The 14,378-nt window shown below is 46.4% G+C and overlaps 1 protein-coding gene across 1 annotated transcript in view; it reads left to right on the top strand.

Annotated features, from left to right (window-relative positions):
- The window catches only part of LOC147106299 (ankyrin repeat domain-containing protein 61-like), a 103,869-nt gene that overhangs the window by 12,808 nt on the left and 76,683 nt on the right, over positions 1-14,378 (top strand). The window contains exon 5 of the mRNA XM_086009290.1: positions 11,834-11,933. Coding sequence (XP_085865416.1) covers positions 11,834-11,933 — 100 coding nt within the window. The remainder of the gene's footprint in view (positions 1-11,833; positions 11,934-14,378) is intronic.

Here is a 14,378-nt window from a genome sequence, read left to right as displayed (position 1 = left end):
TTGGTGCTTTTGATAGTTGTTTCAAGTTTCAAAAGTCTACAGAGGGTGGTGTGGCAGGTGCTGAAGTACTTTTTGCTGACTTCAAGGCTTCTGCACAAACCAATTGCTCCCAGACATGGGTACACTAGTAGGCCTTCCTCTTGGAATCGAGCATGACTGGAAGAATGAGCAGAGGCCACACAGAGCAGGACAAGATGCTAGAAGAGGGAGGGGGAGAAGGGCTCTCAGCAGGAGGCCATATCTGCCCAGTGTGTTCAGGGAGTAATTCTCCTACCTGAACATCAGCGACGATCAATGTTTGCGATGTCTGAGCTTCACTAAGGAGGTCATTACTGAAATCTGCCAACTACTGCAGCCACAACTCCAACCTCTGAGCAGGGCAAGGATCGTGTTGCTAGTGGTTGTGTCGGTGACCGTGGCTATGAACTTTTATGCGTTTGGCTCCTTCCAGACTGGTGCTGGAGATATTAGCAACATCTCAGTTTGCCGTCCACTGTTGCATAAGGGAAATCACTGAGGCTTTCTATCCAAAGAGAGAGAACTTTATTTCATTCCCTTTTCTTGAGACAAGCAGACGGAGCAAGCACAAGGGTTTGCAAGGTTTGCAGGCTCCTCTATGGTGCAGGGTGCCATTGACTGTATGCATATCACTTTGCGGATGCCACGTGTCAACTCTGCCATGTACCAGAACCAAAAGGGATTCCACATTCCACTCCCTCAACATCCAGCTGGTGTGTGACCATAGTCAACGCATCATGCCTGGTATCCTGGCAGCAGTAATGATGTCTTCCTTCTGCGGCAGTCCGCTGTGCCAGCTGTATCTCAACCACCACGGCAAACCAAAGCATGGCTACTGGGTGACAAAACCTATCCACTGATGACATGGCTCATGCCTCCCGTTCGCAACCCATGTACACATGCACAGCCTGCATACACATGAAATGTGACAGAGCTGACCATTGGCATGCTGAAGCAATGATTCCGCAGCTTGGACTGCTCTGGAGGAGCCCTGCAGTGCTCGGCTGAGCAGGTCTCAAAATTTGTGGTGGTATGCTGCACAACCTTGTCATCATGAGGGGACAGCCCTTGCCACCACCTATCAGGTAAGAAGCTGGGGAGCAGGATCATGAGGATGTGGAAGAGGAGGATGTGGAAGAGGAGGAGGCGGAAGAGGAGGAGGCGGAAGAGGAGGAAGAGAAAGGGAGACTGCAGCCTTGTCAGCCCCTTTCTGCCCAGGCTGTACGTGAAGAACTAATTCTGCAATACCAGTAACCTCAACCCCAATTCCCCAGTCACCGACCATCACATTGTCCTATTTGTCTTATGCAAAAATAAAAGCTAACACAATATAAACATTCCAAACCAAATTTATCAATAAAATCATGCCATATTGCATACAAACTAAAACTAATTACCCTTGTGCATTCCCTTAGTGCCTGTCTTCCGTGTGCCTTTGCCTGTCCTAATGCTCCTACGCAGTGCTAGCCCAGTGGCTGCAGCATGGCTGGTGGAAGGCTGCTGACTTGCAGTAGAGAAGACTGTAGATTGGCTTGGAGGATGAACTTGAGCAGCTCTGGGCTTAGAAGGCCCAGCTTCAGACTGCACCATCTCGGCATGGTTGGCAGCAGTCTAGGCTGGCTCACTGACAGGCAACAGCAAGGGCACAGGTGGAGTGGTGGGGTGTGAGCATGAATGCTGTCATCCTGAGAAGACAGCAGGCTCGTGCTTCACGGAGCCACTGCTACTCCCCTGGGGTGTTGCCTCAGCCCGGGGTGGGGGGGGGGGAAAAAGCGCCTCCCGTGAAATTCAGCGGGGCGTTGCTGAGGTGCTACCCGATAGTGCTGCAGCCCCAGTGGTAGCACCGCGTGCTGCTGCACCTCTGGCGATGATGTCATCACCATACGCGGTGACCCCTTCGCGCCCTACCGCATCCCCTTAGCGTCCCGCAGCAGAAAATCGGCTGCGCCCCTTGAGGCAGCCGCGGGCGGTGTCGGCGCCAGCCTCACGGGTCACAAGCTGGGCCAACCTTCATTTGTGGGGCGGGGTAGTTAAAGTGGAGGTGCGGCCGTGACCGACGCCGCCATTTTCTATTTTGGCCGACCTCCAGGTCGGCCCTCCATGGTGTACCGTGGCGTGATCCTGGCTGTCATTGCACAGCCCGGCACAGGGTCTTGGCACCAGGCTGCTGCCACGGCACCACGCCGCCCTGGTGGCTTAGTTGGGGCCATTGGAGGCCCTGCATAGTACGCAGTGGCCCTCCCCTTGAACTGAAGGGGCTTTATTTAAGTTTAAGACTCTAATTTCGAACTTAGGCAAGTCACTCTCAAAATTAATGTGAAATTCTATCATATTATGATCACTCAGCCCCAGAAGATCCTTTACTATGAGATTGCTAATTAACCCTGTCATAAGAACATAAGAAATAGAAGCAGGCATAGGCTCCTCGAGCCTGCTCCGCTATTCAATAAGATCATGGCTGATCTTGGGCTCAAAGCCACTTCCCTGCCCACTCCCTATAACCCTTCACTCCCTTATCTTGCAAAAATGTGTCTATCTCCACTTTAAATGTATTTAATGACCCAGCCTCCACAGCTCTCTGGGGCAGAGAATTCCACAGATTTACAACCCTCTGTGAGAAGAAATTCCTCCTCACTTCAGTTCTAAAAGGGCGACCCTTTATTCTGAGACTGTGCCCCCGAGTTCTAGATTTCCCCATGAGGGGAAACATCCTCTCTGTATCTACCCTGTTGAGCCCCCTCAGTGTCTTATATGTTTAGATAATATCACCTCTCATTCTTCTAAATTCCAATGAGTATAGGCCCAGCCTGCTCAACTTTTCCTCATAAGTCATAATTCATCTCTGGAATTAACCTAGTGAATCGTCTCTGAACTGCCTCCAATGCAAGTATATCCTTCCTTAAATAAGGAGACCAAAACTGTACGCAGTGCTCAAGGTGTGGTCTCACCAGTACCCTGTACAGTTGTAGCAGGACTTCCCTGCTTTTATACTCCAACCCCATTGAAGTAAAGGCCAACATTCCATTTGCCTTTTTGATTACTTGCTGTACCTACATGCTAACTTTTTGTATTTCATGCACAAGGACCCCCAGGTCCCTCTGAACTGTAGCATTTTGTAATCTCTCTCCATTTAAATAATAGTTTGCTTTTTTACTTTTCCTGCCAAAGTGGATAACCTCGCACTTATACTCCATCTGCCAAATGTTTGCCCACTCACCTAGCCTGTCTATATCCCTTTGCAGATTCTTTGAGTCCACTGCACAACTTGCTTTCCCACCCATCTTTGTATCATCTGCAAACTTGGCTACATTACACTCGATCCCTTCATCCAAGTCATTAATGTAGATGTAAATAGTTGGGGCCCCAGCACCAATCCTTGTGGCACCCCACTAGTTACCGTTTGCCAACCAGAAAATTACCCATTTATCCTGACTCTGCTTTCTGTTAGTTAGCCAATTCTCTATCCATGCTAATATATTACCCCCAACTCCATGAGCACTTATCTGATGCAGTAACCTTTTATGTGGCACCTTATCGAATGCCTTCTGGAAATCCAAATACACCACATCCACTGGCAACCATGCTGACTCTGTTTGACTGCAGTATGTTTTTCTAAATGCCCTGCTACTGCTTCCTTAATGAAGGGCTCCAGCATTTTCCCAACGACAAATGTTAGGCTAACTGGTCTATAGTTTCCTGCTTTCTGTCTTCCCCCTTTCTTAAATAGGGATGTTACATTAGCGGTTTTCCAATCCGCTGGGACCTGTCCAGAGTCCAGGGAATTTTGGTATATTGCAACCAATGCATCCACTATCTCTGCAGCCACTTCTTTTAAGACCCTGGGATGCAGGCCATCTGGTCCAGGGGGCTTGTCGTCTTTTAGTCTCATTATTTTACCGAGTACTATTTCCTTAGTGATAGTGATTGTCTTTAGTTCCCCACTCCCTGTGGCCCCTTGATTATCCAGTGAAGACAGATGCAAAATATTTGTTCAGAGTCTCTGCCATTTCCCCGTTCCCCATGATTAATTCCCCAGTCTCATCCTCTAAGGGACCAACATTTACTTTCACTACCCTCTTCCTTTTTATATACCTGTAGAAGCTCTTACTATCTGTTTTAATGTTTCTTGCCAGCTTACTCTCATAATTCATCTTCTCTCTCCTTATTTTTTTTTAGTCATCCTTTGCTGGTTTTTAAAAATTTCCCAATCCTCTGGTCTCCCACCAATCTTGGCAACATTGTATGCCTTCGTTTTCAATTTGATACCATCCGTTACTTCCTTAGTTAGCCACGGATGGTGCTCCCTTCTCTTAAAATCTTTCTTTCTCACTGAAATATATTTTTGTTGCAAGTTATGAAATATCTCCTTAAATGTCCGCCACTGCATTTCAACTTTCCTACCCTTTAATTTGCTTTTCCAGCCCACTTTAGCCAGTTCTGCCCTCATGCCATTATAATTGTTTTTCTTTAAGATCAGGACACTGGTTTGGGATACAACTTTCTCACCCTCCAACTGAATTTGAAATTCAACCATGCTATGATAACTCTTTCCTAGAGGATCCTTTACTATAAGATCATTTATTAATTATGTCTCATTACACAGTACCAGATCCAAGATAGCCTGCTCCCTGGTTGGTTCCATTACATACTGTTGTAAGAAAAAATCCCGGATGCACTCTATGAACTCCTCTTCCAGGCTACCATGGCCAATTTGATTTGTCGAATCAATATGGAAATTAAAATCACCCATGATTATTACCGTACCTTTTTTACAGGCCTCCATTATTTGTTGATTTATACTCTGTCTAACAGCATTGCTACTGTTCAGGGATCTGTAGACTACGCCCACCAGAGACTTTTTCCCCTTATTATTTTTTATCTCCACCCAAACCGATTCTACATCTTGATCTTCTGAGCAATATCACTTCTCACCACTGCACTGATCCCATCTTTTACCAACAAAGCCACCCCACCTCCCTTTCCTTTTTTTCTATCCTTCCGAATTATCATATACCCTGGAATATTCAGTTCCCAGCCCCGGTCGCCTTGCAAACACACCTCTGTAATGGCGATCAGATCATACCCATTGTATCTATTTGTGCCGTCAACTCATTTATCTTGTTATGAATGCTGTGTGCATTCAGATATAAAGCTTTTAACTTTGTCTTTTTACCATTTTTCCTTGTTTTGGCCTTTTTTCTGTTACACTCTTATTTTTAAACTTTCTGTCCCTTCCTGTCACACTCTGGTTATTATTTCCCCCATCTCTAGCCTGCTCTATTGCTTTCTCATTTCTCATTGACTTTTTATTTTCCCACTCACCTGGATCCTCCCCCCCACTATTTAGTTTAAAGTCCTCTCTACAGCCCTAGTTATTCGATTTGCCAGGACTCTAGCCCCAGCATGGTTCAAGTGAAGCCCGTCCAAACAGAACAGCTCCCTCTTATCCCAGTACTGGTGCCAGTGCCCCACAAATCGAAACCCATTTCTCCCACACCAGTCTTTGAGCCATTCGTTCATTTCTCCGATCTTATTTACCCTATGCAAATTCGCTCATGGCTCAGGTGGTAATCCAGAGATTATTACCTTTGTGCTTCTGCTTTTTAATTTAGCCCCTAGCTGCTCATACTCTCTCAGCAGAACCGCTTTCTATGTCCTACCTATGTCATTGGTACCTACGTAGACCATGACCCTCCCACTCCAAGTTTCTCTCCAGCCCAGAGGAGATGTCCTTAACCCTGGCAGGCAACACAGCCTTTGGGACTCACGCTCTCAGCTGCAGAGAACAGTATCTATCCCCATCACTATACTGCCCCCAATCACTACAACATTTCTTTTTGCTCCCCCACTTGAATGGCTCCATGTACCACGGTGCTGTGGTCAGTTTGCTCATCCTCCCTGCAGTCCCTGGCCTCGTCCACACAGGGAGGAAGAATCTCGTATCTGTTGGACAAGGCCAAGGGCTGAGGCTCCTGACCATGGGCCAAATTGAAAGTAATTATTCTTGTGGGTGTGACTGCCTCTTGGAACATAGTGTCCAGGTAACGCTCCCCCTCCCGAATGTGTCGCAGTGTCTGAAGCTCGGACTCCAGCTCATCAACTCTGAGCTGAAGTTCCTCGAGCAGCCAACATTTGCTGCAGATGTGGTCGCCCTGGACCTCAATGGTGTCCACGAGCTCCCGCATGCAACAACAACAACACATTGCCTGGTCTCCCATCTCAATTAATTAATTAGTTTTAAAATTTGGAACACTTATTGTGATAAAAATGCTAACTTCCGGGAAGTTATGTCATCACTTCCTGTGAACTATGAACTGTGAACTATGAACTGTGTACATACCTCACTTCCTGTCATATGTCACTTCCTGTTGGACTGGTATAAATACTGGTCTGTTCAGTATTGTAAGAGGCTTCTACCAGAGGCATGGTAAAGACCTCTCTTGTATATAGTGTGTTTATAAGTTACTTAAAGCTTACTTTAAAGTTACTTGATGGTAAGTCTCCTTTTTCTTACATCAATTTAAGTAACTTAGTATTTACACTGACAAATACTAGACCTTCAGACAAACTCGGAAGTTAAGGATCCAGGGAACCACCCATCATGGAGAAAATCCTTAGACCTATTCGTCTGGACTTGGACCCGAATACACCAGCAGCTGGCAGGGTATGGAAGCATTGGTATCGTACTTTTGAGAATTTTCTGGATGAATGTAAAGTGGATGCTCCTGCTAAATTGAAGATACTTGTCAATTATGTGACCCCAAAAGTGTTCGAATATGTTGATGACTGGGATAATTACGAAGAGGTGATTCGGGCACTTAAGAAACTGTATGCGAAGACCCCAAATGAGGTCTATGCTAGACATCTACTGGCCACAGCCCGACAAGGGCCAGGGGAATCAATTGACGAATTCCTGCAAGAACTTCGCAGGCTCAGCGTAGATTGTAACTTTCAGGCAGCCTCAGCTGAGCTGTACCGCCAAGAAATGATTCGTGATGCTTTCATCTGCGGGATTGCCTCTCCATTTATACGCCAGCGTCTACTAGAAAGTGAAACACTTGAGCTACAAAAAGCTTTTGACCTAGCTTGTTCACTGGATTTGGCAAAGAGAAATGCAGACCTCTATCAGCTGCCCAGATCTCGATCTGCTGCTGTAGCTGCAACCAGACAATTCAAGCGGTCTCAGGTGAACCCTATCATGGGGGAATCTAATTCTGATAATTCTGATGAAGAAGAGGAGGACGACCCCACTTTAGCAGCCTCTTGGCAATCTAGGAAGGAATGCTTCTTTTGTGGAGGTGCTTTTCACCCTAGGAAAACCTGCCCTGCTCGCAATGCAATCTGCAGTTATTGCGGGAAAAAAGGACACTTTGCTAAAGTTTGCCTATCAAGGGCCTCTACGAGGGCCAATCCAGCTAAGACCTACCGAACTGCCCCAATTAGGGCCTATCAAGATGCTCCAGCTAGGACCTATCAAGCTTCCTCTCGAGCTCTCTCCCGAAGAAGCACACCGAGAGTTTTAGCCACTCTCTGTGCAACGACACCAATTACAGCTGCTTGCCCACAGAACCTGTCTCAGGCAGCCACAAAAATTTCAATTAAAGGGCATACCTTAGATGCCTTAATTGACTCAGGAAGTACTGATAGTTTCATTAAGGAACAGATTGTTGCGAAATTGAAACTACATGTCTTCCCATCGGACCAGGCAATTGCGATGGCCCAGTCATCACTTAATACCAGAATCTCCGGCTTTTGTGTTGTTGATATGACACTTCATGGTCGTATGTATCCCTCCACCCGACTTTCGGTGCTCAAAGACTTATGTAGTGATCTCCTCTTAGGGCTGGACTTCCAAAAACAGCATAAGAAACTCACCATTGAGTTTGGTGGATCCAAACCCGGACTTACTATTTCTAATATACCATCTAAATTACCTTTTTGTGCATTATCAGCAGCTTCACTTGATGAACCCTCATTATTTGCCAGTATTCCGCCTCAATGCCAACCGATAATAACGAAATCGCGGCGCTTTAATCAGGAAGACCAATCTTTTATTGCGGCTGAAATCTCTCGACTTCTAGCAGAGGATATCATTGAACCATGTTCGTCGCCCTGGCGGGCTCAAGTCGTCATTGTCAAGAACCCTCTAAAACCTCACAAACAGCGACTATGCATCGATTATTCGCAAACCATCAATCAATATACCGACTTGGACGCCTACCCATTGCCACGCATTGATGATATGGTTAATAAACTGGCCGAATACAAAGTGTTCTCAACTTACGATTTAAAAAGTGCCTATCATCAGTTACCCTTGAAGGTCTCAGATAAGCAGTACACAGCCTTTGAGGCTAATGGACGGCTGTACCAATTTCGTCGCCTCCCATTCGGGGTTACTAATGGAGTGGCTGCCTTTCAACGGGCAATGGATGGCCTGGTTAAGCAGGAAAACCTAAGGGACACTTTTCCCTATCTTGATAACATTACCATTGCAGGTCACGATCAACAGGAACACGACTCCAACCTCCAAAAATTTCGGGATGCCCTCCATCGCCGTAATTTGACCCTGAATGAATCCAAATCTGTTGAGTCGCAACCGACCATCAACATCCTTGGCTACTGCGTAGGCAATGGTATCATTAAGCCAGACCCAGAAAGACTTCGCCCGCTCCAAGAGCTCCCGTCACCTAAGAATCCGGCTTCTTTACGTCGGGCTCTCGGTCTGTTTGCATACTACGCTAAATGGATTCCTAATTTTTCGGACAAAATCCAACCCTTGTTGCATGCTAGATCATTTCCACTGGGAACAGCGGCTGTTGCAGCCTTTAACCTTCTCAAAAAACAGTTGGAGAAAGCGGCTCTTCACTCCATCGATGAGAATCTCCCTTTCGTGGTTGAATGTGATGCCTCGGAGGTGGCGATCTCGGCTACTCTGAATCAGGAAGGTCGTCCTGTAGCATTTATGTCCAGGACCTTACAAGGTGCCGAGCTACATTATCCTCCGGTTGAGAAAGAAGCCACAGCCATCATAGAGGCAGTACGGAAGTGGAACCATTTTCTAGCTCGCCAGCACTTTACATTGATCACGGACCAACGATCAGTCGCCTTCATGCTCGATAATCGAAAACGAACCAAAATTAAGAATAATAAAATACAACTTTGGAGGATGGAACTGGCCTCTTTTGGTTATACCATTCTCTATCGGCCTGGCAAGGAGAATGTGGCCCCGGACACCCTCACACGGGCATTCTGCTCCACTATGTCATCCTCCACTCTCATGGATGTCCACAATGGTTTGTGTCATCCTGGCGTTACGCGCATGCTACATTTCGTACGATCACGGAATCTCCCTTTTTCCACTGGAGATGTAAAGAAAATATGCTCAGAATGCCGGCTTTGTGCGGAATTAAAACCTCAGTTCTTCCGCCCCTCAGCTGGTATACTCATACATGCAACCCAACCGATGCAACGACTTAGCATCGATTTTAAGGGCCCAGTGCCCTCTTCAACTCGGAACACATATTTGCTCACCATGATCGACGAATATTCACGTTTTCCGTTTGCCTTCCCCTGCTCCAATATGCTGGCGTCCACAGTAATCTGCTGCCTTGAGCAGGTATTTTCTCTCTGTGGCATGCCGGCTTATATTCACTCAGATCGGGGTCCATCCTTTATGTCAAGGGAACTCAAGGACTACCTCTCAGAACGGGGAATTGCTACAAGCAAAACAACACCATACCATCCCATCGGAAATGGGCAGGTAGAGAGGTATAACGGTATCATCTGGAATTCCGTACGTCTCGCTTTAAGATCTCGGGGCCTACCAGACCAGCAATGGGAAACAGTGCTTCCGGATGCATTGCACTCTATACGGTCCCTGCTTTCTACAGCCACAAATACTACACCTCATGAGCGGTTCTTTGGATTCCAGCGTCGCTCATCTCATGGGACATCACTCCCGTCATGGCTAACTACTCCTGGACCTGTATTACTCCGAAGATACGTTCGGACGTCTAAAAATGACCCTCTCGTAGACGAGGTTGAACTAACCGATGCCAACCCCACCTATGCAAACATACGATATTCCGACGGCCGAGAATCTACCGTATCATTACGGGATCTGGCTCCCTGCCCACCAGGACCTAGTGGGACATCGGGTGATGGCATTTCACCAGGAAACTCTTGGGACCTATCGGGTACCCCTCTCCAGGATCCTGATCGGACACCAACTAGCTTGGTGCCGGTAGAACCCCGTGCTCAAGGTTGCGACCCTCCCAGTACCGCGCATGAAAGTACTGATCCGCCACAGACCAGCTCTGCACCTCCCTCTGAACAGAGGCAGTCCGACTTTGAACCTATTGGGGCTCGTACTCGAAGCCATGATCTCCCCGACCCTTCACAGGGCAATCCAGGCCACACAGACTCTGACCAATGGCCAACCGCATGTAAGCGGACCAGCGACCCTCTACGACGGGAATCCAAACGGGTGCGACTCTTCCTTGTTCGGCGGCTGCGGACCAAAAGGTAGACCACAGCCTTCTAATCCTGCAGGAGGGAAGAATGTGATAAAAATGCTAACTTCCGGGAAGTTATGTCATCACTTCCTGTGAACTATGAACTGTGAACTATGAACTGTGTACATACCTCACTTCCTGTCATATGTCACTTCCTGTTGGACTGGTATAAATACTGGTCTGTTCAGTATTGTAAGAGGCTTCTACCAGAGGCATGGTAAAGACCTCTCTTGTATATAGTGTGTTTATAAGTTACTTAAAGCTTACTTTAAAGTTACTTGATGGTAAGTCTCCTTTTTCTTACATCACTTATATCTTTTAATCTACACCAAGGCACTTAAATTTAGACCTTCAAGTTTGGAAAAAAAGCGAGAAAGAGAAATACTCACCAGCAATCACTTACCTGCTTTCTGCTGACGTCACACTTCGATTACTTTTTACTTCTTTACACTCACCGGTCCTTTGTATCTCAGCGCCTCCCGCTGCTCCCGATGCTTCTGAACTCTCCTGGGTTTTGGCGCTCTCGCTCTGCTCCCGATGCGTTTGAACTCTCCCGGGTTTTGGTGCTCCCGCTCTGCTCTCACTCTGCTCCCGCTGCTTTTGAACTCTCCCGGGTTTTGGTGTTCTCGCTCTGCTCCCGCTGCTTTTGAACTCTCCCAGATTTTGGCGCTCTCGCTCTGCTCCCGCTGCTTCTGAACTCTCCCGGGTTTTGGTGCTCTCGCTCTGCTCCTGCTGCTTTTGAACTCTCCCGGGTTTTGGCGCTCTCGCACTGCTCCCACTGCTTTTGAACTGTCCCACATGCATTCCATGAACTTGTCCTCCAGACTACCTTTGCCAATTTGATTTGTCCAGCCTATATGAAGATTAAAGTCACCCAAGATTATTGCATTACCTTTGTTGCAAGCTCCTACTATTTCTAGATTAATATTCTGTCCAACGGCCCCCTAATCTTTTTAAAGTGTTCCAAAAGCCACTATCTGAACTGTAATAAAAGTTTTTAAAAAATATTTCAACTTGCAATGCCTGGTAAATTAAAAAGCTTCAGGAACAGAATCACCAATTTAGCTGATATATGAGTATGCTCATTGTATTTATGATAAATGTTATAGCTTGGATATCATGAAGCCTTAATTATTTGCTACGCCTGCACATAATGAAGCCATTACAAAATGCCTAAATGTTCTCCCTCAATGTATATGTTCTACATTGATGGACAGTTTGTTTTTCAGTTGCATTTTATTTATTGAATGCCCTTGCATTTCAATAGTAAATTTGATTTTCTTTATGGTTCGACTTAACAGCTTTTAATTGAATGGGGATGTGATGTGCATGCAAAGGACTTGAAAAATCACATAGCATTTGATGGCATTCGAAGTGAAGAATTCAGAAAGTTCTTGCTGAGTAAGGTGACATACTTTTATGTAGTTAGTCATTGTTTTTCTTTCACACAGGACCTTTGTCTTGGTGCATATGTCTGGAATATGTATTCATTTTAGGAAGGAAATGCATAATTTCCAAAATGACTTCCAAGGTCAAAGATACATTCAGGGAAATGTTTAAATTGTCTAGAATTTCTTCTGAAAAATAATATCTGAAACAGTCACTTCATTTTGTCTGCTTATTTTCAAATGCTTGGGGTCATTATTTTGCAACTGTACAAAAAGCCATTGTACAAAAAGCAGAACAAATCTAACCCAGTCAATTACCACCCTATCAGCCTCCCCACTCCCCCACCAATGATCAGAAAAGTGATGGAAGGAGTCATCAATAATCTGCTCTGCTCATGCTCAGTTTGGGTTCTGCCAGAATTACTCGGCTCCAGACCTCGTTACAGCCTTGATCTGGACGTGGACACAAGAGCTGAATGCCAGAGAAGATATGAACATAACTGCTCTTGACATCAAGGCAGCATTCGATCATGTATGACACCAAGGAACCCTAGCAAAACTGAGGTCAAGGGAAAATCCCTTCAGTGGCTGGAGTCATGCATGACACAAAGGGCAATGGTCGTGGTTGTCCAAAACCAGTCCCAGGACATCGCTGCCACAGTTCTTCCAGATAGTGTTCTTGGCCCAGCCATTTACAACTCTTCTGGTAATGAAGTTGCCCAAGTCAGCTTACAGTAGGACCTGGACAACATCCAGGCTTGGACAGACAAGTGACAGGTAGCATTCGCAGTGAGGCCAGGCCTCTGGAATATTTTTAAAAGAGAAGCCATTGTTGGACCTTTTGTTAAGTTTTCTTTTGTCCTTATAACTTGAAAGTCTGCAGATAGTGTAAATATACAATTCTACACAAGGCATTTTATATTTCTGCGCAACAGGTTAACGCCGCCATTAGCGCCCCAGCTAAATATGAGTGCCCTCTTTAGGCGCTAACTGGTGGCGCAGCCCACCGAATTTCTAGGCCAAAGCCATTATCTATCATAATTGTCTCATCAGTGAGTGTCCTGTTAAGAAAAGTAGTCTCAACCTGTGACATGAAAGGCTATTTTTGGTAGAAAGACCTGAAAATTGCTGCTGATCTTAAATTCACCATTCTAAACCTCATATCCAAGTCACTGTAGCAAGACAGAATTCCTTGAAACTTGAAGCTCTTTTAAGACAATTATGAGAACGGTGGATAATGTTTTATTATCTCCGAAAATGGTTTAAAGTATCAGCAAAAATCAATGGTTTCAATACAAATTTAGTCTTACCCTAAATTTTAATTCAGTTTTAGCATGAGCTAACATGGACTGCCAGTGTGCTGCTTTTTAATTTCTGCTGGCTCTGTGTAAGTTTGTGGAAATGTTTGCAGCTTTCTAAAGTTGTTTAAAATTGGTGAGGTGACAGGGAGTGATGCTGCAAGTGGAGAAGGCCTTGCTTCTGATTTCAAGGGTTCTGGTCAGACCACTTGCTCCCAGTCATGGGTGCTCTAGTTGTCATCCCCTTTGGCCTGCAGAATGACAGGGAGATGGAGCAGAGGCAGCAAAGAAGAGGACAAACTGCTCGCAGAGGGAGGAGGAGGGGGAGAGGGGCTCTCAGCGGGAGGCCTTACCCACCTAGGGTCTTCCGAGAGCAATTCTTTTACATCAACCTGAGGTGCCTGCACTTTATGAAGGAGGTGCTCACAGAACTCTGCCACCTCTTGCGACCAGATCTGCAGCCTCACTCCAGGGCAAGGGCAGTGCTGTGAAGGTGACTGTGGCCCTGAATTTCTTCACGTCGGGATCCTTCCAGTCTGTAACATCTCCCAGTTCGCCATCCACTGCTGAATAAGAGAGGTGACAGAAGCTCTTTATGCCAGGACAGGGAACATCATTGTCTTCTCTTTGACTAGCGAGAAGGAGGTGGAGCATGCACATGGCTTTGCCAGGATGGCGGACTTCCCCATGGTGGAGGGCGCCATCGACTGCACCCATGTGGCTTTACAGGCACTGTGTCTAAATGCTGAGATGTACCGCAACTGCAAAGATTACACTCGCTGAATGCGACCATGCTTAGCACATCATGGTGGTGAATGCCCAGTATCCTGGCAGCAGTCATGATGTTATTATTCTACGCCAGTCCGTTGTTTCCTCAGACTTTGAGTCACCAGAGGGTGGCTACTGGGCGGCAAGGGCTATCCGTTAACCACCTGGCTCATGAATCCGCTCCGCAACCCAACCACACATGGCCAGCATTTGTACAATGAGAGTCATGCTGCCACACAAAACATCACAGAGCAGACCATTGGGGTGCTGAAGCAATGGTTCCGCTGCCTGGAGCGCTCTGGAGGAGCCCTACAGTACTTACCGGAGCATGTGCCCAACTTGTGGTTGTCTGCTGTATCTTCCACAACCTGGCCATCATGACGGTACAGCCC

Source organism: Somniosus microcephalus, chromosome 16, assembly GCF_052327205.1.
Source record: "Somniosus microcephalus isolate GS21.2 chromosome 16, FLI_Smic_1.0, whole genome shotgun sequence".
Lineage (NCBI taxonomy): Eukaryota > Metazoa > Chordata > Chondrichthyes > Squaliformes > Somniosidae > Somniosus > Somniosus microcephalus.
This window is presented reverse-complemented; position numbering and strand designations above follow the sequence as displayed.